Here is a 24,156-nt window from a genome sequence, read left to right on the forward strand (position 1 = left end):
AATAATAATAATAATAATAATAATAATAATAATAATAGTAATAATAATAATAATAATAATAATAATAATAATAATAATAATAGTAATAGTAAATAAGGAGAGAAAACTCGAAAATTAACATAATGGAAAACAAATGATGAGCAATTATATTATACGCAAAATTCTATTCGTGGTTTTCATTCTATATATACACGTATCTTATTCACATTTTGAAATATTTGCTGATTCAGTGACATTATTAAATTTTGTATTCATTACATTATGGCGGAGAGAGAGAGAGAGAGAGAGAGAGAGAGAGAGAGAGAGAGAGAGAGAGAGAGAGAGAGAGAGAGAGAGAGAGAGAGAGAGAGATCACACGGAGACTTTTTTGTTCATTTTGAAAGACTGAAAAGTGAAAAACGAATCCATGGTGTATCCAATTTTATTTATTTAGCTACCGTGGTTATTTATCTACAGCTCCTATATTTCCTTCTCCTCTTCCTTCTTCACCTCTTCTATTACTACTGCTGCTGCTGGTAATATGCTACTACTACTATTTCTATTACTACTACTACTACTACTACTACTACTACTACTACTACTATTTCTATTACTACTACTACTACTACTACTACTACTACTACTACTACTACTACTACTACTACTATTTTTAAAGCAAAACTGCCAGAGCCAAGACCAACATACGCACCGTAAAAAAAAAAAAAAAATTGGGAAGAGCGCAACTCTGGCTGAGAGATCATTATTTAAGTAAAAAAAAAAAAATCAAGGAATGAGATGAGTTCACACCGGCTGCGATGCTATGCTAGTTCGCTAGCTATGCGATATATGTGATGCAAAGCCACGTGGCTTCCAGTCGCTACAGTACTTTTTAAATAAGGATATTCACACCGGAGGCAATGGTACTGTTATTATGTGTGCGATTGTCGCTCATGTAGCTTGCCTGTCATCAGCCTAGCGTTTTTTTTTTTTTTTTTTTTTCAAACATAGCTCGGCTGACGTACATGTGTCCTGACTGACTTATGAGTCACTCTGGGTAACATGGGCATGTTGCCATTTAACACTGCACTGCTGCCCCTGGAAGAAAAGGTGCATAGTATAACATAGTATTACTTGTGGTATGAATGCTCACGTCACAAGCATCACCACCGTTGGCTCGTGGCATCATATTGATAGTATATTATTGCAGCTGGTGTGAATCCCCCCCCCACCCGCCTTTATAGTGTTGTGGATCCACCACCTACACTGCTGCCCATAGCTGACCAGTCAACTCACAGTCACTCACCCGATAATCAGGCGCAACTCAGTTCGGTATAGTAGTGGTAGTGGAATGCAAGACAAGGACATGCAAACATTAACATGCACAACACAGATGTATATTTCATGACCAGAGAACAGGATACAATTATCTAGGGACTTGTAGGTCACCACAAGGACCAACTCCCTACACCAAGAAGCAGTCTCTCACACACACACACACACACACATTATGTGGCTGAGGACACACACGCAAACACAGGCAAGGGATTGTGGGCATGATACAGCTTGCAGAGTGATGTGGAAGTGGCATACAGCTGACACAGCGGAAGATCCACACGAGAGAATGGTCGCAGACTGTTCATGGAAAATAATAATTTTCCTTCTTATGCTACACTGCATGTCTTACATCTGGCTTCACCTTAAGTCATTCTCAAATTAAATTCATCTGTTCTGCATGTCACTTACATAACTCATCTTCAGTGACACTCAACTGTTCTGTTCTACACTGAACATCCTTGCTTTGTCCTTTACTAAAAATCTAAACTGGAAACTTTACATCTCGTCTCTCACTAAAACAATGTCTATGAATTTTGGCATTCTGTTAAGAGGACCATCACACTGTTTCTTAATACTGAGTGGATATTTCTTTGTGTAATTTTTCTAGGTTGTTTTAAATGAGAAATTGATCTGAAGGCTTGACAATTTTTTAGTCATGAGGCAGTGGATTTCCTCACTGACACATTGTGTTGGTGGTCTTTTCACTTTGTACTCTGGATAAGAGTGCCTTGTCTTGGTTGCTGCCTTTGGAAGAATTTTGATAGATGAATAATTTATATAAAACTTGTGTTCTAGCAAAGGTTATGAAAGAACTTGTTTTTTTTAAAGTTTAATGTGGAAGTTACAAAGGGTATGTCTGCCTGGTCTCATATAAATATATTATAAACCCTTGCTGAACATGAATCAGGTAAGAAATCCTGATTATATGAATCAGTGACATTCAAAACTTCATCCAGTATGAGTGTGACAGGATTTCCCATCTGCATGAACTGCCAACACAAGTGAGCAAGAGCTCTCTTAAGGCTGTGTCACACTAGCACTTTTTCCGTCGATTAATGCGATTTCCGTCGATTTTTCATCGTTCTGCATGAACTTTTCGCATGAATTTGTCAGACGACCAGGATCGCTTCCACCTGCAAATTTCCGCCTTTGTTTACATTTCCAAGACCAAGACCGAGACTTTCTGCGTGGCTTCAACCTGTCTCACAGAGCGTTATTACCACCTCTACGCTTCGTCATGGAAGGAAAACCACATCCAAGCTGGACACGCCTTTCAGAGGAGTTTCTTGTGGAAAGCATAAGGTACCATAAGTGCCTCTGGGACCACAAGGATGAATCTTATATGAAGAAAAGCCTGAAAAGAGCGGCTTACAACAGTCAGCTGTGCCCTCCAATACTGTCTCACAATACACAGTATTAGTTTCAGAGCAGCGTATCTTTGCCGCAACGTGGACTCCATGTTTATTTACACTCCTTGGTCTGTGCCGACGGAAAGTTTCACATGAAACACCGTTTGTGTGTGACAGGCCGCAGCCACAATATTGACGATTTTCAGAAAAATGACGGAAAAAGTGGTAGTGTGACATCGCCTTTAGGATAACCACATTCACCATGCCAGCCAGCATGTGGACTTGTCTAAGTGGCAAGTACATGTTGACATGCTTAAGAAGCCAACTTTACATGTTACTGTATCATGCTAGTGTTGCTTGCTTCATGCTGTCCTGTACTTATTTCACCCATTTTTATTTAATGCTGACAGTTCCTCAGTCTTCTAATGATGGCAAAGGTGCTGAGCTTGGCTGGAAAAATAGAGGGTATTTCCATCCTTGCAAAAAGTTGGCTGGATAGATACAAAGCATGTTTTCAGATGTACAGCTCACATCTAAATTATATCCTTGAAAGTCTCTTATATTAAATATATAGAACCTGGAAATAATGTGGACAAGAATAGATGGCATAACATGAGTTTCTGTAGATATTGCTTGAGGTGAAAGTAAAGGTTGTTCTACGTCAAAAATGTTCTTTGCATATACAGGGTGTTCTCAAGTTACGATGGAGTTCGAAGTGGCTCAGAACCAGGCAAAGTAATCACCAGTATGTCACTCACCTATGCTAATGCTATAGTACTGTCTAGGGCATAAAAACATAACTATGTACTTTATCTATCTAAATTTATCTAAAAAAAAATAAATAAAATAAATAAATAAATAAAAAATAAAAAAAACATTATGAATAAAACAGTAACAAGAATCAACAAAGGGGAATGTACAGGGGCAAGCACTGCCAGTGTTATAACCATGAAATGGCAGAGGTTGAAACCATTGTAAACCAAGGATTCCCTGTATGCATTTTGAGGCTTTGTTTAGCTGTGGCATGAAATTCAAATTAGGTCGGGCAACAGATACAAACAGTCGGCCCAGGCAGGAAACCATAGCGGAAAGATACAATGTCCACATACTCCACATTACTGTAAATGTGTTGTATTGCTGCTAGTTTTCTCTCAAAATTGTGCAATACATTCTACACATATTCACTGTCTCGGCAGGAAATTGCAAGCAAATGACAAGCAATCAGTTGATTTGATGCAAGCCTTGCTCCTTCTCCCTTCCTGCCCAGAAAGGCATGGTGCTGTCACATTATTTCTTTTGTCGTTAATTACAGCCACACTATCCTTGTGTAATGTTTATCAGCAAATCATCCTCTCCATTGCCACTACTCATCTCATTATAGGATACTGAAATGCTCTAAAACATGAAGAAATCATGATTGAATCATTCGCAATTTCAGCATTGGACATCACAAGCCAATACATCCTGCCATGGATGACCACCCAACCTATTGTATCTATTGCCCGCCCACACTTGAATTTCATACCAAAGCTAAACAAAGCCTCAAAATGCTTATGTGCATAGAACATTTTTTACTTAGAATAATCTGTACTTTCACCCCTAGCAATATCTGCAGAAACTCAATTGGCACCCTGTACCTGGGGACCTAATCTTCATTTTCCTTTTTAAGCTTAACAACACTTTGAGTATGAAATTTGTCATACATAATGAGCCCATGAATCTGACTGTCATGTTGAGGAAGGGTTGAAAGTACATACATATATACATGTGAATTGTTCATGTTGACAAGTAGTTGGGTTTAGGAAGGGGGATAAAAACCCAGGGAGGAGTTAGGATTCTTTTAATCTCTAACGTTTCGGCTGAATAGCCATCCTCAGAGAGACTGATTTACATGAGTGAAAACACACTATTTATAACAACGTACAAAATTTTCTCATTTGACATTCGTATAGAGTATTGCCATCCTGGCGTGTATCTCACCTAATTTTATTTTCCTAGTCAGGTGGCATTATCCGCCTACGTGACGAGCCTTTACTGGGGATTTTCCTTGTACCTGACCTGAGGGCCAATCTGGCAGAATTACCCGCCCACCTGATTAAACCTTCTCTGTGGTTAATGACTTCCCTAGTTGTTATGAGGGCTGCCTCTATAGCTTTTCTCATTCTTTTCTTCAATCCAACTTTAATTTCTTTAGCCTCTTCCCATTTTGGTAGGTGTTTACATTTTTCTATGTGCAATACAAGGGAGTAGAAAAAAAAAAAACAGAAAAAAATGTAAACACCTACCAAAATGGGAAGAGGCTAAAGAAATTAAAGTTGGATTGAAGAAAAGAATGAGAAAAGCTAGAGGCAGCCCTCATAACAACTAGGGAAGTCATTAACCACAGAGAAGGTTTAATCAGGTGGGCGGGTAATTCCGCCAGATTGGCCCTCAGGTCAGGTACAAGGAAAATCCCCAGTAAAGGCTCGTCACGTAGGCGGATAATGCCACCTGACTAGGAAAATAAAATTAGGTGAGATACACGCCAGGATGGCAATACTCTATACGAATGTCAAATGAGAAAATTTTGTACGTTGTTATAAATAGTGTGTTTTCACTCATGTAAATCAGTCTCTCTGAGGATGGCTATTCAGCCGAAACGTTAGAGATTAAAAGAATCCTAACTCCTCCCTGGGTTTTTATCCCCCTTCCTAAACCCATATATACATGTATCTTTGATTAACAAAGTAATCTTAAGACTATACATTGATTTCTTTCACAGTTGTTTCTTCAGAGGTTATACTGTTAGTGGTAATGTTGCTCATGGCCGTTTCCAGCCTCTGCCGAGCTAAACGTTTCTTGGCAGTCTTCTCCAACATTTCGTCATAGTTCTCAGAAAACATGGCCACCAACACATCATACAACAAGTGCAAGGTTGGCAAGTCTCTGAAACACACCTGAGAAAGAAAATTATGAAATATATATATATATATATATATATATATATATATATATATATATATATATATATATATATATATATATATATATATATATTAAAAATAGGAAAAGCATTTATTGTATATTAATAATTAATACAGAGTAATCAAGTTATCCAGCACCAATGTGGATAAGCATGGCCTAATGAATTTTTTAGTTGATTAAACTAAGGTATAAAAATCACATATTTTGTGCTCTCCTTTGCAAGTTATCTTTAGGGTTACCAATTGTAAACAAACTAGGTACATGTATCCATGTCTCATTTTGGATGCTTCCTCAATATGATGGAGAGGAGTGTCATTGCTGTATATATATATATATATATATATATATATATATATATATATATATATATATATATATATATATATATATATATATATATATATATATATATATATATATATATATATATATATATATATATATATATATATATATATATATATAACATATACAATGTTGAGGTCTTTATAAATGTTGATTGTTATATAACTGGCTGTATAAGTTAATAAAAAATAATTCTACATTAGTGTTGGGGCATTGCTCTTCCTGCCTTGTATGCTTCATTTGTTCCTTTATATTCTAATTCATCGGATGAATAACAGCTATTCCCAATATTGGGCAGTATAACCCATGGTTTCTTCAATAAAATCATGATGACTTATTTTTCTTTAGAGCTGTAGCTTGGTATATAACTGATAGTTACAGTTATAGAACTGATACAATTCAGTTATGCCTTGCTGACTTCATGTTCACTGTTTCAGATATCTGAAGATGAGAAAACAATTAACCATGGCATAAATGATGACAAGGGAAAGTAAACAGTGGGCAAGATTGTACGCATAACAATGTTAATTATTTTGTAATAAAGGCAGTTGCATGAGCATTCCAGATAATTAAATAATGGATAACCAGGGTTCTCCTGTCAGCTTTAAATACAGTTTAACAGTTATGAAATATATAAAAACTGGTTCTTTTATTTCTTAGTAAATAGGATTTTCATATTTATTTATTTTTTATTTATTTTCTTTTTTTTTCTTTTTAGATGTAATACATTAATACAAAAATGTTCAACACATGCAAGATCACAAAGATAGAAGCTGCCTTATGCCATATGAGTTAAACTGTTAGTACAAATTCTAAAAAGAAAAATATCATACTTTGAGTTTATAATATAGTTTACTCATGCATCCTTATGTCCTTACCTTACTGTGATGGTATATAATTTGTTACTCAGCAAATGATGTGCCACATGGTTTAAGGAATAATGGAAGAATGTGACAACTTCTACAAATTGACTCTCTGCCAATGATTCATAACAGTGCATGTGAACACCATGTGGTTACAAAATGTTTGTTTTTTGTCTGTTTATTTTGCTCAAAGAAAGTACAGTGTTACTAGTATGCCATGGTTTATGAATTTTTATGAAAAATGATGAAGGAGTATGTAATTTTCTTCACATTGCCCATGATGTGCCCACTTTGTACTCACATTTCAAATTTCATGTTAAGTACATGTTTGGTGGATATAAGCTTTGTTAATGTATCCTAAGTTCAAGATACATGAAAATACAACTGGTTCCATTAACCATAAAAGAGCACTCACTTTCATGTTATCAAATGCAATTCCAACTTGAGCTGGAAGATCATCCATCAATGGTACCTTGGCATACCGCTGAGAGAAATGAGTCAGGAGCATGTGCTGTGCATTCATATCTTTGCCAACCTGAGAGAACAAAGATCATTTTAGCAATTCAATAAATGCACTCCATAGGAAATACCATGCATTTACTGTGGTCTAATGATTGGAGTAGGTATGGAATAGGGAACAGTCTTATTATGAAGGGGCATGAGTGAACCATTGTATGGTGTTGAGCATTGCTGTGGAAGTATGAGGCCAGTTGTGCTATGCCTAAGCTAGGGTGTAGTAGGGTGGTCCACAAGATGATGTATGTATGAGTATGTCTGGGCCATCCCATGTGGGATTGCTAGCCTGGTATATAGACAGAATAAATACCACATTGGTGTGAAATTCAAATTTTGCTAAAGATACTCATATTTCTGTGTATAATGATTACTTGTGCATGGCCCCTTATTATCCAGAATAAGCTAGTTTCTAAACCATTACTTAAAAGGCTGAGATCTAAGTTCAAGTTATATCTGTGTAAAAGAGAGAAAGAGAGATTTAATTAAAGGAATTAATAAATAAATTCAAATAAATAAAATAAAAAATAAGTAAAAGAAAAAAAATATATCTATATATAATAAAATCACTGATTCACTGACCAATGGTGGCAGGCATACTGTCGCAAAGGCTGTACTAGTTGGCCTTCAAAATATGTTTAAATTTTTCAAACAACTAGTTACTGTGCAATATAAAACTGGCCAGATTAGTATTTTTCCAAGATGTAACACCTAAATCAGTCACAAAATGGAGAAGTCTGAGTTGAGTGGCAGCTGAATTTCAAGACTAAACAGCATGTATTCTGAAAATATGGAAGGACATGGGAACCTGTATTGCTTGAGAAGTGGTACAGTGAGTCTTTATTCTGGCATCCTCTTCTAGCTCATCCTCCATGGTGGCCTCATGAATCAGAATATCACAGTCCTGTCCTGAGAACAGAGCAACAAAACATTATTATAGATGAAAATAGACTAGACTGCACAAAATAAAAATTTGTCATACATCATCTTCCAACCAAAAAATTGTCAAAGACCAAGATTACATTTTGCTTATTTTAATGTTAATTTTCTCATAATGACAAGTGATAATAGTGATCTTATTGAAAACTTTAAAAGTTTAATTGAGGGGAAAATAGGGAACAGAAAATCCATGGAGGTAACTACTCATCAATCTAAATCACAAAAGATGTCTGTAAAATAATATAAAAAGATTATTGACTTGAACCATCAACTTATGGGAAAAGTATAGAACATGACTGGTGACCACTAGTGTAATAGAATGTAATGACTTACCTATGTCTACAAGTCCTTTGCATGGCATTGTGTCTCCAGAATACACAATCTTCCAGCCATTAGCATGAGTCCAAGCAACACCAAATGAATTGGGGCAATGGACTACATATGTCATGCGAATGTCCTTCATATCTAGCTGGGAGCACAATTTCCTGTAGTCTTCCTTGCCCAGTGTGAAGTCATTATATAAAAGATTTTGATTCCAAATAATGATAAAGTCTTCAAGAATGGGCTCAAAGTTTTCATGATAGGAGGTAAGGTATGCCATGATTCTGCTAGGAGCAAGAAGCAGCAGCTTGGGAGCCTGCCAACAGGAGGAAGGAAATAATTGTCCCATATATTTAAAACATTGTATGTATAATATGTAATAATTAAGTTGAAAAGGCATTTCTCCTATTATATACAACCCACCCCCTTCTCTCTCTCTCTCTCTCTCTCTCTCTCTCTCTCTCTCTCTCTCTCTCTCTCTCTCTCTCTCTCTCTGTTTGTCTGTGTATGTCTGTCTGTCTGTCTCTCTCTTCAAGAGCTAAAAACAAGTAAAAAGTGTAAGAGTTCCTAACAGCCAATGCCAAATTTAATTCACTGAAATGTCTTGGTTTGAGACCAAGCAAACAGGGAGGATGGAGAGAAAAATATAAGAGAAAGCTTTATGAGGAAGGATGCTTAAGACATAAAATGAAAAATGTGGCAGTGAGTATGGAAATAAGGAACACACTTTGTTAATAGAGCTTAATAAAAACAACAATGATGTATGCAACTTAGACACAAGGATGGAGTGAAGGTGTAAAGTTCTCATAACATTTCTCTATCTCTTTCTTAGCCTTTCTTTGAATCTTTTATCCTCTAATCTTGAACTGTACACTCCCCAAAAATTCATCAAACTCTGTGAGCACCAAGCATTCCAAAATATATGAACATTTTTTAAACAACTCTCCCTGGAGGTCTGAGGCAGGTCTTTCGGTTCAATTTATCCTAACATAAGTGATTAATACAATGAAATGAGTCATATTCTGGCAGCATAGCTTTAAAGAACATCATTGCTATCAAGCATACCAACTATTCCAGCTCTGGAACAAATCCTTTTCACATCCATGATGACAAGATGCTAAGTATTTTTTTGGGGGTGCGTGTATATTCCTTTCATTCTTTCTAATTCTGAAACCATTATATTTTCATCCTAAAGGCAGCGTCACACAAGGAAAATTTCTCCAAACATGTTGGCTGTTGTCACTGGTGATATTGCGTCACACAGGGATTGGACCATTGTGTTGACACCTCATAATTCCAACAACAAACCCCAACACAGCACCTCTTCAGCAACTTCATTTTGCCTTTATCATTCCAAAATTATATGCTATTATATACAACTGCATAGTTTTTTGAATGGCTTTTGATTTGATGGTAGAAAAACAGCACTGTAAATCTTTTGCAACTCATATTGGCTGTGCAGCATTTTCTCTCTACTGGCCATGGTCAGCAACAGCACGGGCATATACAGCCAACACTCGGAGTACCGAATAAGTCTGGATCCACTATAGATCAATTAATTTGTGCCAAGCTTTCACATTTCAGCAAAACTTAGTGCGGGACTCCATCACAACACACTGTTTATCTCACCAGCTGTAGCTGTCAAGTGCTATACATAATTTCACGCACCTCACAATCAAATCACAATCACACAATTGCACAAGTACTTCAATTTTTTTTTGTAGTTTTGTAGTTGACAATAGTTTTGGAGTTGACAATAGTTTATATTTGAATTCCATTTATAGCTTGTAACATGACAGTCATTTGACTCTGAATATTCCCAACATGTCCAGCAGCACAACCATTTTCCATTTCCTCCGACAACAGAAAATGAGCAACAAGATGTTGTTTGCTGCTTATTTTGTCCAACCACCTACAAAAACAGCCATGTTGGGAGACATTTTCCCTGTGTGATGCCACCTTAAAGGTCAGCTACACATCACATCAGATTTAAACTGACTCCTCCTGTTAAGTGATGAGCATCAGTTCCACAAACATGTATAACTTATTTGCTGAATGCTTATTATTTTGTGAGTTGCTTACTTACATCTGATATTCCAGTTGCATTAAAGGCTCTTCTTCTAGCCAATAGAAGACGAATGAGGCCAATGTGGTGGTCAGCATGAAGGTGGCTCACATATACTGCCACCAGCCTTCGTAGCAGTGCTTCACATTCAGTACACCCCAAGAGCCGTACCAACTGGCCATAAGTCCCTTCTCCACAGTCCATCAATAGTGCTTTATCATGACTGTAAGAAATGTTAATTCCCAAAACAATCTTTCTAAACATATGGAGATACATTACAAATATCAGGTATAACTTTCATGGTTTGCAATATGAACGGTCTTACTTGCATTGATGACTGTTTGGACCAACTTTGGGTGTTGTAGAAAAAGATAAAATATCAACTCATTTTGAAATTTACTGATTCACTTTCATAAGCATCACTTTTTTGAATGGCAGTTTTGTTTTTGGTTGCAGTACTGTGATTGTATATTAAAGACACCTATGTAACTCTTTATAATGAATCTCCAAAACTTGAAAGAAACTTAAATTTTAATTCAGTTGCCAGATCTTACTTAAACCTTATTTCTTAGTGACTATCACACTTTTCTTTAAAATGGCTTAAATTTAACCTTTTTTTAAATTTTCACTTACTAAAATCCTCCACAACTAACATCCCATGGTCTGTCAGAAGACTAATTCACTACACACCTTTCAGAACATTCATTTTAAAAGACTAACCTGGATTGGCAACTTCTGTTTCATGAGCAGCTCCATCCACAGCTTATTCAACAAACTTCAGTATTTTATCTTTTACTGATAACTGTCATCTCACTTTAATACATGAAAACTAACAGATGCACTAAATTTGAAGAGAGACTTTGAAGACTTGTGTCTTTCAGTGAAGTTTCTCATCCACTAAACAATAAAATAATATTTCAACTTCAGCATACCTTAACTCCAGGAGGATGCCTGATGTATTCCGTGTTTTGTTTGGGATACAAGATCCTGTCCCCAGGAAAGTTACATAGGGGTAATCCAGTGAGCCAGCATTTACTGCCTGATCTGAATAATGAGACTGAAGCTTTTCCTTTACATTAAGAAAAGCAGACTCAAACTTCTCCCCTTCATAACATTCTTGTATGTATGTGTCTGGACATAACTGAAGCACATTGGATCTGAAAGAAGCAAAGGATCTTAAATGGGTAGCATGTAGAAGTCAAAGGGTGGAGAGGGAGGAACAAGTCCTGAAACATCCAAGGTAGAGTTTTTAGCAAAGGTTTGAGTGAAGAGTTTAGTTTTAGAGATAGACGAGATGAAATAAAGGAGGAAAAGATGAAGAAGTAAAGTTCTTAAAGAGATATTTTTGACTAGGTGCCAGAAGTCATGAGGGGAGTTAGATCTAAACAGATTCTGATATTTTCTATTGATGAAAGAGTTTTTGATTGGCTAAAATATAAAGTGCATGAGATCCAGGTGATGGAAGGCTGAAGTACCCTTTGTTGACCACCTCTCTATCATGTATAGCATGAGAATAGACTGTGTTAGACCAAGGTTTGGAAGGTTTAGGGTAAGAGAATGAGAAATGTATGCCTCCATGCTAGACACCATCACTTCTGTTATGAGTTCAGCACACAGAAGCACATGGAAGCAATAGTCATTCTGAGGAAAATCAGAATAATACCTCCTCAAGTCTGCCAAATTAGCAGAGGCAAAACACCAGAGGCAACTCCGATTTGGGAAATCCTGGAGGGACTGGAGCAATAGGACAAGATACTGATGTGAAATTGTGATCGGAGGAGCCCAATGGAGAAGATGAAGTGACAGCATGAGCAGAAGGCTTAGAGGTTAAGAAAAGGACAAGTATGTTGGGTGTATCTCCATGATAGTCAAGAATATGAGCAGGGTGTTGCATCAGTTGCTCTAGGTTGTGGAGGATAGCAAAACCGAAAGCTAATTCACTAGGTTGGTCAGTGAAGGGAGATGAAAACCAAAACTGGTGGTGAACACTGATGGCTCCAAGAATGGAGATCTCAGCAAAAGGGAAGAGGTATACAGCACAGATATATTTAGCTTGAGAGTGACTCTGTAGTCCTAGCTAAATGGTAGAAAATTCAGAAGATGCAAGTGCATGGGCATGAGAGCAAGTTAGGTCACTGTTATCATAGAAGAGTAGGAGTAAGAGGGAGGGAGGAAGGGAACAGAGAAGTTGCCTTAGACACCTGTGTCACAGTGAGGAAAAGATAAGGCTTAGTAGAGAAGAGGTGGTGTTCTACAGACTGAAAATTAGATTTAATGCTGCGAATGTTGCAAAAATTAATGAAGAAAAGTTGTTCTAATTGCAGCGGAGCATATTTAAAGCTCTTTGTTATACTGATTATACTTAGTTGCAGAGTTTCATTTTGTCCAACTACAAATTGCATATAATATATACATATGTATTATATAATGTATGCACAACATAACATTCATGAAATATCAAAGTGGTTTGCTGGCTATAATGAAGCTGCTCTAATCAATATATTTTCTGAAATTTAGTGTTTAAATTATGGCTTCTTTTTAGTATGAATACAGTTTCATAAGAAATTCATCCTGTGAACTTACCTGTCAAATCTTTTCTTGGGTCTTATGTGATAGTTGAGCAGTGTAGCTGCCTGTACAGTTGGACCAACACCACTAATTTGGAAATTGGCAAATTTTTCTGGGGCTTGTAATGTGTCTTTACTGTTGTTGGTTGAGGTTTTCTTGCAATCACTATTGTTACTTTCTTCTGTATTGCCTTCACTGCATGCTTCCTTTTTGGGAATCCCATTATCTCCCAGAAGTGGGAAAAGGTTGTCATTCAGGAGATTTAGTTTATACTGTATTCTGTGGACAGCCTCTGAACCCATACAGGAATTTGCATCATTGAGTATGACATGGCTTGTGGAAGGAGAAAACCGGGCCATCCATTCTTGATAACGAGGATTAGCCACAACTTCTGGAGGTGTGAAGTGGACAACTACCTCGGCTAAGTCCTCATCCAAGCCTCCAGAACACTGATGCTGGGTGAATGCTGGACTCTCAAGCAGGCTGTCTAGATAAGCTTCAGAGGGTGCTTCAACAACTGTTCAGGAAAAGACACTTGTATTTATCAACACTGCAAAAGAAATTGACTCGTTTCAATTTGGTTCATCAATCTGGTAGACTATTAATATGGCAAAAATACCTTCATCTGGCAACTCTATCTTTCTTGTGCCAAATTTAAAAGGTGATAGTATGTGCCACCTAGGGATGGTGAAAGGTTATAAAGTTATCTCATGCTCCCCTCTAGCTAAGTTGATGGCATTTCTTCAGGGGCTGTAAAATGGGTCTCACTAAGCTGATCACAAGGTAAAAATATATGGTTATGACTAAGCTGATGAAGGACTTGGCAAGTGCAAGAATATTAGATCAAAGACAATTCTTTGTCATACTGAAAAAGCTGCTGCTGTACTCATAACAGGAACAACCGTAGAAAGGAAGGAGGCTTGCTCAAAAACTGATGAAATACTGCCACACTGCCAATCTAAAAGTAAATTTGAAAAGTATACCTTGATTAACAAATAACCTTACATTTGTAAGGTTTGCTGAACCTGATTTTAAAGACATACCTATGAATACAGGTCCAGGATCATCTGGATCTGTGACATCTGCTGCTTTTACTATTCTGCCATCTGCCAAGGTGATGTCATTACCTTTCTTCAGCTCACCAAGCTGGGGTCCTGGTGGGACACCTGCTTTCACACACAGCTCCAATCTAAGAGCACCTGCCTATGGAAAGCAAAGTGTTAAACTTTCACTCCCTCTCTAAGGGTGATGAAATGACAGCAGACTGAGTAATGCCTGGCCCATATATAGTACAATTTTCAATCTCAGAATTTTTATCTGATAACAGAGATATATTCTTTACTTTAAGAACAGACATTACATTATGCATATGTAAAATATTATTTTGAGCTTATAGGAATGGTACATAAACACTAACATCTAACTTTAACCAATTTCACTTCCAAACTAAATTTATATATTAAAAAATATATATATATATATATACATATATTGACCAATATAAACTTTTTATATCAATATTTTTCTTCTATTTTTCATGTTTTAAAATTACCATTTTGGTAGGAAAATTTTTATCTCCAAAATTTGAGTTTTTTTTTTTTTTTTCAGGTCTGGACCTTCAATAAAAGAATAAATTTTCCAATCTCAAATTTTTTTATCAGATAAGAGACATGTTTCTTAATTAAAGAACATGCACTGTGTGTATGTAAAATATTCTTCTGGGTTCATGAGAACAGTGCATAGATAATAATATTTAACTGGTTGATATAAGGTAGAGTATTTCATACAGACCATTTTTGAGTTCACCTACATAATATAAAGCATCAAGAATAGAACACACAAACCTGTCAAAAGTAAGTTCTAAGAAAATATGCAAGTAAAAGCTGTCCACCCATGCTGGGACCAGAGAACCCAGATTTGACTCAACCTCTTTATCTACTCATTCTCACTTCAAAAGAGGTGAACTTACCATCAATCATAGAAGAAATGAGCATGCTTATGATATCTATGTAAACTCCTGTTTTCTTTTGATGGCAAGTTCACTTTTCTATTCTGAGCACCTCATAAATCTTTCCTCTGTGGGCTAGACTCTGTAATGAAATACTTTATGGTTTCATCTATGGATTAGAAATGTATTTAAAGATTGAATTAAGAGATACATTGGTTACAAAAATTTATAGGTATTATATTGTGCATGACACAAGCAATACTCCAAGATACAGAAGTATCATCAAATTTTCTACAAGTAGAAAAGGAGAAATATATTTATTCATTAAAGATTTACTATGCACATCATAATGAATTTAATTATGCTTTGTAAGAAATTGTATATCTCATTTGCTTTGCAAATTTTTTATCCATTATCATTCCATTGTCCACCCATGAAACCACAAATCAAGTATTTCATGCACTCAAACTATGAAGAAAATGCCACAGTGTGTGGGAAACTAAACTGTACTGGTTTGATACTGGCAACCTGATCTGCTTGACTACAAAGTTTCACTCAGAATTTTTTTTAGTAATGCTTTCACTGTTCTTTCTTCAGAGACCAACTGGTATTAGACCTTTCCTTGCCAACTGCTTATAAATCCATATGATCTAGTTGGTGCTGGTATAGTGGTAGCACCACCCAAGCTTTCAACATACAAGTGGATGAGCACTTCAATCCATCCAGCAGAAGAGGTTGCCCTTTGAAACTCACACCTACTCAACTGTGAGGGAACAGTCTGAGGCTTATAAGTCTTTAGTTAATATACTTGCAAGTAATTTTGAAATGTTATACAGTTGTAATAGTTTTGATCTACATGTTCTTAAATTTTTGTATATAAAGTCATGACTGCGGGAAATACAACAAGTGCTACGTGACTTGTACTGTAATAACAAAATAACTAAATGGATATTCTTTGTGTTTAATGACTTCTAAGAGACAGTCTGGAAGATATAAAGTCTCTCAGCTCAAAACTTGATAATGTGCTGTCATCTGTTTTACTTTTTTTTTTCTTTATTATTTTTCTTGTATTTAAAGCCAATGAAAATGACACACTGTGCTGAAACATCCAAAGTAAGGACGCTGATGGTTTCATTGCTCATTATACTCTTCCTATTGAAGTTGAAATCTAATGAGAAAGGATATGAGGTACAAGAGAATATGGAAAGAAAATGAATGGGAAAATGTGCAGAAGAGATAACAAGGAAAACAGTTTTCCCCATAGAACAACAAAAACTTGGAATGGACAGGAAGAGAATGTTATTGGCACAAGGATAATTCATGAACTTATGGCCATATTAGATAACATTAGTCAATAGAGACAGAACAGCATGAGCATGTGCAGGTGAACACACACACACACACACACACACACACACACACACACAACTTATAACTCTTCCTGCTGCCACTGGATGCCAGCAGAGGAAAAAATACTAACTTGCAACTTAGGCAAGATGTCACTTAAACTTTGATCAGCAATAACAGTCAGTTTCAATTTTGCACCCAGGGGGATTCTGTGTAATTGCTTGACCTCCCTCTCCACAATCCATGTGCGCAACATTGTAGCCATTAACAAAAATTGCTAGTGTAAATACTCTAAGATGTCAAAAGTATACACAAGCCATGATAACATTGTAAGAGGGATTCCATGTCACAAATTGGGACTAGACAGCCATAAAATTAGTGTCAAAATGGGTGTAAAATCACACACAGTACCACCATACTGTGGCAAACTTTAAGACAGACAGAGTATGAGATTCCCCACACAAATATGGTGGAGGAATGCCCTCCAAGATTTTTAAAAGAAATTTCACACTTATTAGGCATGAATTACTGAAAAGCCCTGGTATTACAGCAAGACAAATTAAGGAAAAGAATGCCAGCCTTTTCCAGGGAGTCACTGTAAGAACTATTTAGAAAACCATCTAAAGCAAACTGAAATATCATAAAATGAAAGTCCAAAGTAAGTTTTTTGTGTCAGAGGCCCAGAGGAAGAAGACTCGCAAATATGCCCCTTGAACAGCTCATGAAGTCTTATGGATTAATTAATCCATTTCATGTGAGTGACACAAAAGGCCTGAGGGTGTGGTGCCAAAAGGGGTCTGATCCCTGTGACTCCAAATACACTACAATGACTATCGAGCATCCTCCTTCCATTATGGTGTATGGGGGCAATTTTTCTACAGTGGAATGGCAAAAGTACATGTCTTCCCCAAGGGTCAGTCAATCACAAAGGAAATGTACCTACATCTTTTAGGTGACAAGTTGATCACCTGCTTTGCAGTGACCAGCACTGAGGTGTCTCAGCAGGATGGTGCCCCATGCTATACCACACGCTGTCAAGGAATAGCTCAGAGAAAGTGAGGTTGACATGATACCTGACTGGCCACCATGCATTCCACATATATCACCCACTGAGAATCTCTGGGCCATCATTAAGAGCAAATTGAGAGAGGACACATCCACCATAGAATAATTAGAGGTGGCACTTCATCAGGCTTGGAATGGTATACTGGTGGAAACTGTAAGGAACCTTGCAGACTCCCTCCCAGACTGTCTCTTAGAAGTCATTAAACACAAATAATATTCAATAAATAAGTAGGAAGTAAGTTAATGAGGTTGTAGATACACTTTCATTGTATTGCATTTAGTTATTTTGTTATTATTACAGTACAAATCACAAAGCATTTGTTGTATTTCCCAGTCATGTCAATTGTCACTCACAATAAGAGAGAATAGGTACAGAACATGTACTGAAGAGTTACATTCTGGCAAGAATGGAAAGCTAACAATCCTGTCCTCCTGCATGTCCATGTGCGGTTTTAGTGCAGCAGAAGTCTTACAACTTTGCCCTTCTGTGTGTGGTATATGAGTAGAGGCTCTATACTATATCCTGCTGGTTAAATAGGCAATGATATCTCTAGTGGCTCTATACTATATCCTGCTGAGTAAATAGTAATGATATCTCTATATAGTAGTACCTGGTTGACAATCTCTTTAAAAAAGGAGATAAATGAGAAAAGGTATCTACAAAGATACATTCAAAACTATTCCCCCACATTTTACAAAGGATCAATCCACACCACACCACTCTACACAAGAGGCTGAAGCAACTTTCTGACCTTTAGTCAATAAACTTTGAAAAATAAAAACCTTAATTTTGTTTCCTCTCATGACAGCATTACTTTCTTAAACATACCTTAGGTGGTGGACGGCAGATGTAAGCTACACTGAGATTCTTACAGGATATGCTTTCTCCTTGCCTCTGTCGCTTGACTGTTGGATTGTTGAAGCTTTCCTCCACTGGGCTTGACCTCTTTTTGGGCAGAGACTTCTCATGTGCATACAGATCTTCACCTGTTTAAAAAAAGCATTTTCATCTTGTGCTCAATTATTTAAGAAATATAGAGCAATTTCATTCAAAGCAGGAAAGAACACTAATTCATGTAATGCAGCATGCAATAGTCCCTACAAATTAACAGATTAGCACATCATATTAGCCAATGAGATACACCTCAGGTCCTCATCATGACATTACTTGTACTCTGTCTTGAGGACAGATAAAGTCTACCAGACCTGTGAAAGAGAAACAAATGTGCTCATCCTTAAAAAGACTCCAAATCAAAGACAAAGGCAAAAGCTGACCTATAGGATACATCTCCTGTCCTTCGGTAAACTCACCTTCATCATTAGTTTCCTGAAATGATTCCAACTTTTCAGAGGGATCACCACTAATTGTTTCTTCCATCTTAGCCCAGAGAGGAACAGCTTGAATGATGAGTGGGTCAGTGCTTGGTCCTGAATTACCTTCATAGTGATTGTAATGAATACTGATGTCCTTGAATCTCAGGAAATGCCGAGTGTCATAGTAAAGAGATGCCTGGTAAAAGTAAGTTACAGTTACAAGACGAAACATGGATGTTACAAATTATAAGGTTGTCTAAATGTAATGATAGCTGTGAAAAGCATCATAGAATGACAGGAGTGTTTTACACCTCTGTAGTTGTTCAACATTGAATAAGTGCAAAGCTGTCACCTAACACATCACATTAAAATGATTTAGTTTCATTGTCCAAAGTTTAAAGACAGAAATAATTAAATAGCTGAGTTTTGTCATGAACATCTAGAAATGAGTTTCCATAAAGTTCAGTGCTAGACTAAGAACTCAGAGAAAACAAATAAAGGTAAAAATATAAACTTCATGACAGCAACTATGAATTTTGTTTGGATCACTGCCTTCAATTTTAATGTATCTAAATATTACAAAAACATTTCACACCATCTGAATAAATAGTAATCAAGTAAGAAAAGCACTTTATAAATTACATTAAACTTACAATGCCTGGTGGCCCATGCAGAGTAATAAAAGGCACTCCAGTGTCCTGTAAAGTGAGCAGCATTCCAGGCAGACCCCCAACATTCTCCCAAGATTTGTGTGTTATAAGTATATGTTCCATGGTGCTTAGCTTCACTTTGTGCTCATGTGCCAGTCTCTGTGTGCCTTCCCCACAGTTGAAGAGGTACCTAAGGCATCAAAAACACACAAAGGTAAGCTGATACATAATATGAATACATGCTGTTACTTGATCAAAGTCTACTTGGAAGATGCTTCAAAATATCCACCTATATATAAGTAAAACATTGAACTGAAAGTCCATTTTCATATACAACTTTTGCACTTGAAAGTCCATTTTCATATACCCCTTTTGCATTATCATCAGCAGGGTTGGCATTAAAAATCCATCAAAACATCATAAGTAGGTTTTTTTTTTCCTCAAAAAATATTTTACAATAAAAATTTTGTTTTATATTATATTGATAAATAAGGTCTATATATGTACAGATGGCTCCCTACTTGATGAAGCAGCTTTCTAACCTATATTTCTAACAAAAAGCAACACCTGTCATCTTTTTTTTTCATTGCAGCTGTCAGTAGCTAGAGGAGCCTTAGGCGTGAATCTTGGGCCTGCCTTCTCCCCCTCTCCCTCCACATCCCCATTCCCATCCCTCTCCCCATTCACTATGTTTCTCATAACTCCTTCATACATACAGAGAGAGAGAGAGAGAGAGAGAGAGAGAGAGAGAGAGAGAGAGAGAGAGAGAGAGAGAGAGAGAGAGAGAGAGAGAGAGAGAGAGAGAGAGAGAGAGAGAGAGAGAGAGAGAGAGAATGTACATATTACTTGGCATGTTCTGTGAAGACGTAGAGTGCTTTGGGAGCACCAGGTGCTCCTGATCCCAAAACCTGCAGGTACACAGTAGAGGGAGGGTACTTGCGGATTTTCTTTTTCCGTGCCAGTCGTTGCTCTTGGAGCCCTTTCAAGTCCACCTGAGTGTAGCCAAACATCTTGATATTACTTGTTGTCTTCAGCATCTACTCGTATGTATTTTACTGTAAATTCACTATTTTGATCCTACAAGAATTTAATTTCCTATATCTGCCTTTAATTCATTCATATTAATTTCTCAGACTATTTTACTTATCTAGTATGATTCCTCTTTTTGAGCTTTTCACATTTTTCTGGAAGATATTTGCAGCTTCTTTACCAAAAAATCTGCTAATACATGTATAACAAATGTATAATAATAATAATAGCAATAACAACAACAACAACAACAATAATAATAATAATAATAATAATAATAATAATAATAATAATAATAGCAACAATAATAATAATAATAATAATAATAATAATAATAATAATAATAATAATAATAATAAATTAATTAATTTCATTATTTTTACTACTAAACTTCCTTGACATGTGGACACAAAAGATTAAACAGTAAATGTGAGTTTAATTCTGGCCTTCTCTCCAATTACCCATTTAAAAGATGTATCATATCTTTTCCATTTCTCAGTAAGGTAAATCTAAACTGCACCACAATACATTGGATCTAAATAAGACACTTTCCCTCTACATAACTAGTCTAACAAATCCTTATCTCCAGCAAGTCTGGAAATCTGTAAGAATAATTTTTTTGGGACAAGGACAATAAGATATGGTAATTTACAATAAAAACATGCCAGAATAAATATTGTTTTCTTGACACATCAAAGAGAACTGGGCTTCTACATACAAAAGTTCTCATAGTGGTCTTCAGGACCTGCAATTATGTTTCCAGAACAAAAATAAAAAATCCATAAAATCAAACACTATGCCCACAAGTCAAGAATGTAATCAACCTCTAACTGAAATAAAAAATAGATTTTAAGGGTCAAATGAGTCATTAAAATAATGGAATATTGTATAGGGTGTCCTTAGATTTTTTTTATTTATTTATTTTCTTTTTTAGAAAATTTCTTGATGCCACATCACTGCTGTCAAATAGAAATCTAGCTGCCAGATAACAATCTGACTCCCCCCACCCATTAATCTCCTAACCAAACACAATTGCTGAACATCCATATAACCATCTACAAATTGCCGTACTGTAGTATGATGACAGGAATTTCAGAAAAACATAACCTATGCGCATTTACATGGTCCTTCTGGCCTCGTGCAACAATTAACAATGGTAAAGTTGCCACTCCATTTTTACCTGAACACAGAGAAAGGAATAAACAAATGCTCAACAGACTCTGAGTAAAGCCCACTAACTGGGAAAGAATTGTATAACCATGTGCTTGGGGGGCACAGCTGGGAAAACAGACACACAAGTATGAGGCTTATAATATTCTGTGAGCTGCCTCCCGCCAGAGACGAGCCACCCACACCCACAGAAAATTATATCCTCCCACCTGTGAGTGGTCTTTATGCAATCCCCTGGTGGGCTACTGACAGCTACACACGCATAGAATCATGAAGTCCTCTGGCTTCAGAGCTCCCAGCAGTAAGCTCTCAACGCCAGTCACATTTAATGATACAAGTACACAACTGAGAGATCATGAAATGGTTAGAGAACCACTCCCATTTCCACGAGTGTCCATATGGTTGCTCTGAAGGTAAGTTCAGAGATTTTGTTAGGTTAGTTAGTGTTGTGTAAGACTGAGATTGTGTATATCGAAGTGGATAATTCCTCCACAAACAGTAGTTATTTGAGGCTGGACATGCCATAGTTGCTACTGATAATCTAGTTTTTTTTTTTTTTTGTAAGTTTCATTCTTCACAACAGTACAATTTCTGAATAGCTAATAGCTGAGTTGTCATAAGTTATTGCATAATGATCTGGTAGAATTAACCCTGAAAGCAGCCAAACATTTAATGACGTAACCTGACGCAATATTCTAGCTGGGGACTGACGCCCCAAGAGACCCTCGTACAGCGACTGCATTTCTTGAAATTACATAAAAATAAGTTAAAATACTCTTTACCAAAAAACGACACAAGAAGTACATATGAGTATCTGTCTGCAACCCTAATTGTTACAAGTGACTACTTTGCTAACCTTCTTTGGCATTGTTAATATAAGATCGTAAAGTTTCTGTTTGGACTTCTTAAAACTTTTGCACTGGGTAGCGGTAAAGCTTAAGGAGACCGCCTGCTGCTGCTGACAGAGCACATCAGACTGGACGCCGAGGACACAGTATACTCCGGTCTTCTTGACGCAGATCTGCCACTGACAAGAGGCTCCACGCCACACACAAGAAGAGAATTGTCTCCACATGGATCCCCCTCCCCGCCGCCGCCGCGTGTTGTGTTGCAGCCGCTGCTCCGCAGGGCGCTGCGATCCTGCTCTTGGATTGGCTCTAATCTATCATAAGCGTTAAAAATAGCTCCCATAATGGAAAACACGAAAAAAAAAAAAAAAAGTGTCAATCAATCCTTTGACTCTCCAATCTCAACAGCTGGCTCACCACATTCTCTCCAACCATTAGTTGTACACTTTGAGTTGCTCTCTCACTCATCAACACCATTATTCTAATGATTCTTTATAACTTTCTTTTTTTTTTTTTTTCCCAGAGGCGTCTAAGCCTATCGGAAATCCCACTAACAGAATCCTTCAAGTGTGGAAAAAAGTTTCGAATCTATTTAGATATGATAGAAAGGAGAAATTATGCCTAATGCAAAAATGCATAGAAACTCAGTCTATATGGCTAATACCTTGATGATATTTTTATTTTTGTTTTTGAGAGGCGATGTGGGAAATGCGTGGCTTTTGTCTTTGACAAGAGCTATCCTCACTGCTTTGTAAAGTGACACAATTGCAATTTACATACTTAAAGCATCTACATAATGCATGAATACTAAATATATGACTTCAGACAACAATACCAGATACCTGGCTGATACTGCTAATGGAACATTTAAACAGTAATTCCGCACGTGAGACACACAAGGAGACACCAATAATGCTTCTGCAAACTTGATCCAAAGGTGCATTTTGAATCAAACACTGTTTCTATTTAGTTTGAGAGCAAGTAACACCGAAATCCACAAAGTTTCAAAAGACCTCTGCTGAATCTTTGAGACTGACTCACTCAATCCATGAGGTTTCATCAAACCTAGTTCGTACCAATGATTTCTATCCCTGTTTTCTCAAGAGTTTCGTTTATATTACATCCCAATCCAATCAGAATTACTTGCAACATTTATGTTTTGTTTGTTATATATTTCACGTCTCATTATTATATATTTCAGTTTCATTCTCTCTTACGTCACATCTGGTATTCGAAGTGGTATAAAAAGAGTTAATACAAGTAGATCTACTTACAAGAAAGCACTAATCTAATTTAAGTTTGAGCATCATCCCTTTTAAAATAGTCCCCTTGAGATTTGAAATGGCTTCCTTGAATAGTGATATAGCCCTATTATTAGTGCCATTCCCACTGCTTAAGTGCCTTTTTAACTCTTGTTCGCAAAATATATCAAACATCTGAGGATCACGCTTAATTTCCTTCATGGTGTCAAAATATTGATTGTGCTTCTGAAGCTGCAGCTTTGCCTGTATATCCAAGTTTCATCACCAATGCTGGTCCTTGAC

The 24,156-nt window shown here is 36.7% G+C and overlaps 1 protein-coding gene across 2 annotated transcripts; it reads right to left on the minus strand.

Moving 5' to 3' along the window:
* Positions 1–1,357: 1,357 nt before the first annotated feature.
* On the minus strand, positions 1,358–23,076 carry LOC135090788 (ribonuclease Z, mitochondrial-like). Of its 2 annotated transcripts, none has more exons than XM_063987862.1 (13): positions 23,030–23,076; positions 20,412–20,557; positions 19,569–19,755; positions 18,913–19,111; positions 18,431–18,588; positions 14,285–14,444; positions 13,257–13,758; positions 11,606–11,830; positions 10,695–10,896; positions 8,621–8,924; positions 8,157–8,257; positions 7,251–7,370; positions 1,358–5,599 (listed from the first exon to the last, which is right to left on the minus strand). In XM_063987862.1, exons 1-13 carry the CDS (start codon positions 23,045–23,047, stop codon positions 5,402–5,404), a joined length of 2,520 nt encoding a protein of 839 aa, XP_063843932.1. In that variant the 5' UTR covers positions 23,048–23,076; the 3' UTR covers positions 1,358–5,401. The 2 variants fall into 2 exon arrangements, with proteins under 2 accessions (XP_063843932.1, XP_063843928.1); XM_063987858.1 differs by lacking the exon at positions 23,030–23,076 and adding an exon at positions 22,621–22,900.
* Between the last annotated feature and the right edge of the window lie 1,080 nt (positions 23,077–24,156).

This window comes from Scylla paramamosain, chromosome 3 (assembly GCF_035594125.1).
Source record: "Scylla paramamosain isolate STU-SP2022 chromosome 3, ASM3559412v1, whole genome shotgun sequence".
Taxonomy (NCBI): Eukaryota; Metazoa; Arthropoda; class Malacostraca; order Decapoda; family Portunidae; genus Scylla; species Scylla paramamosain.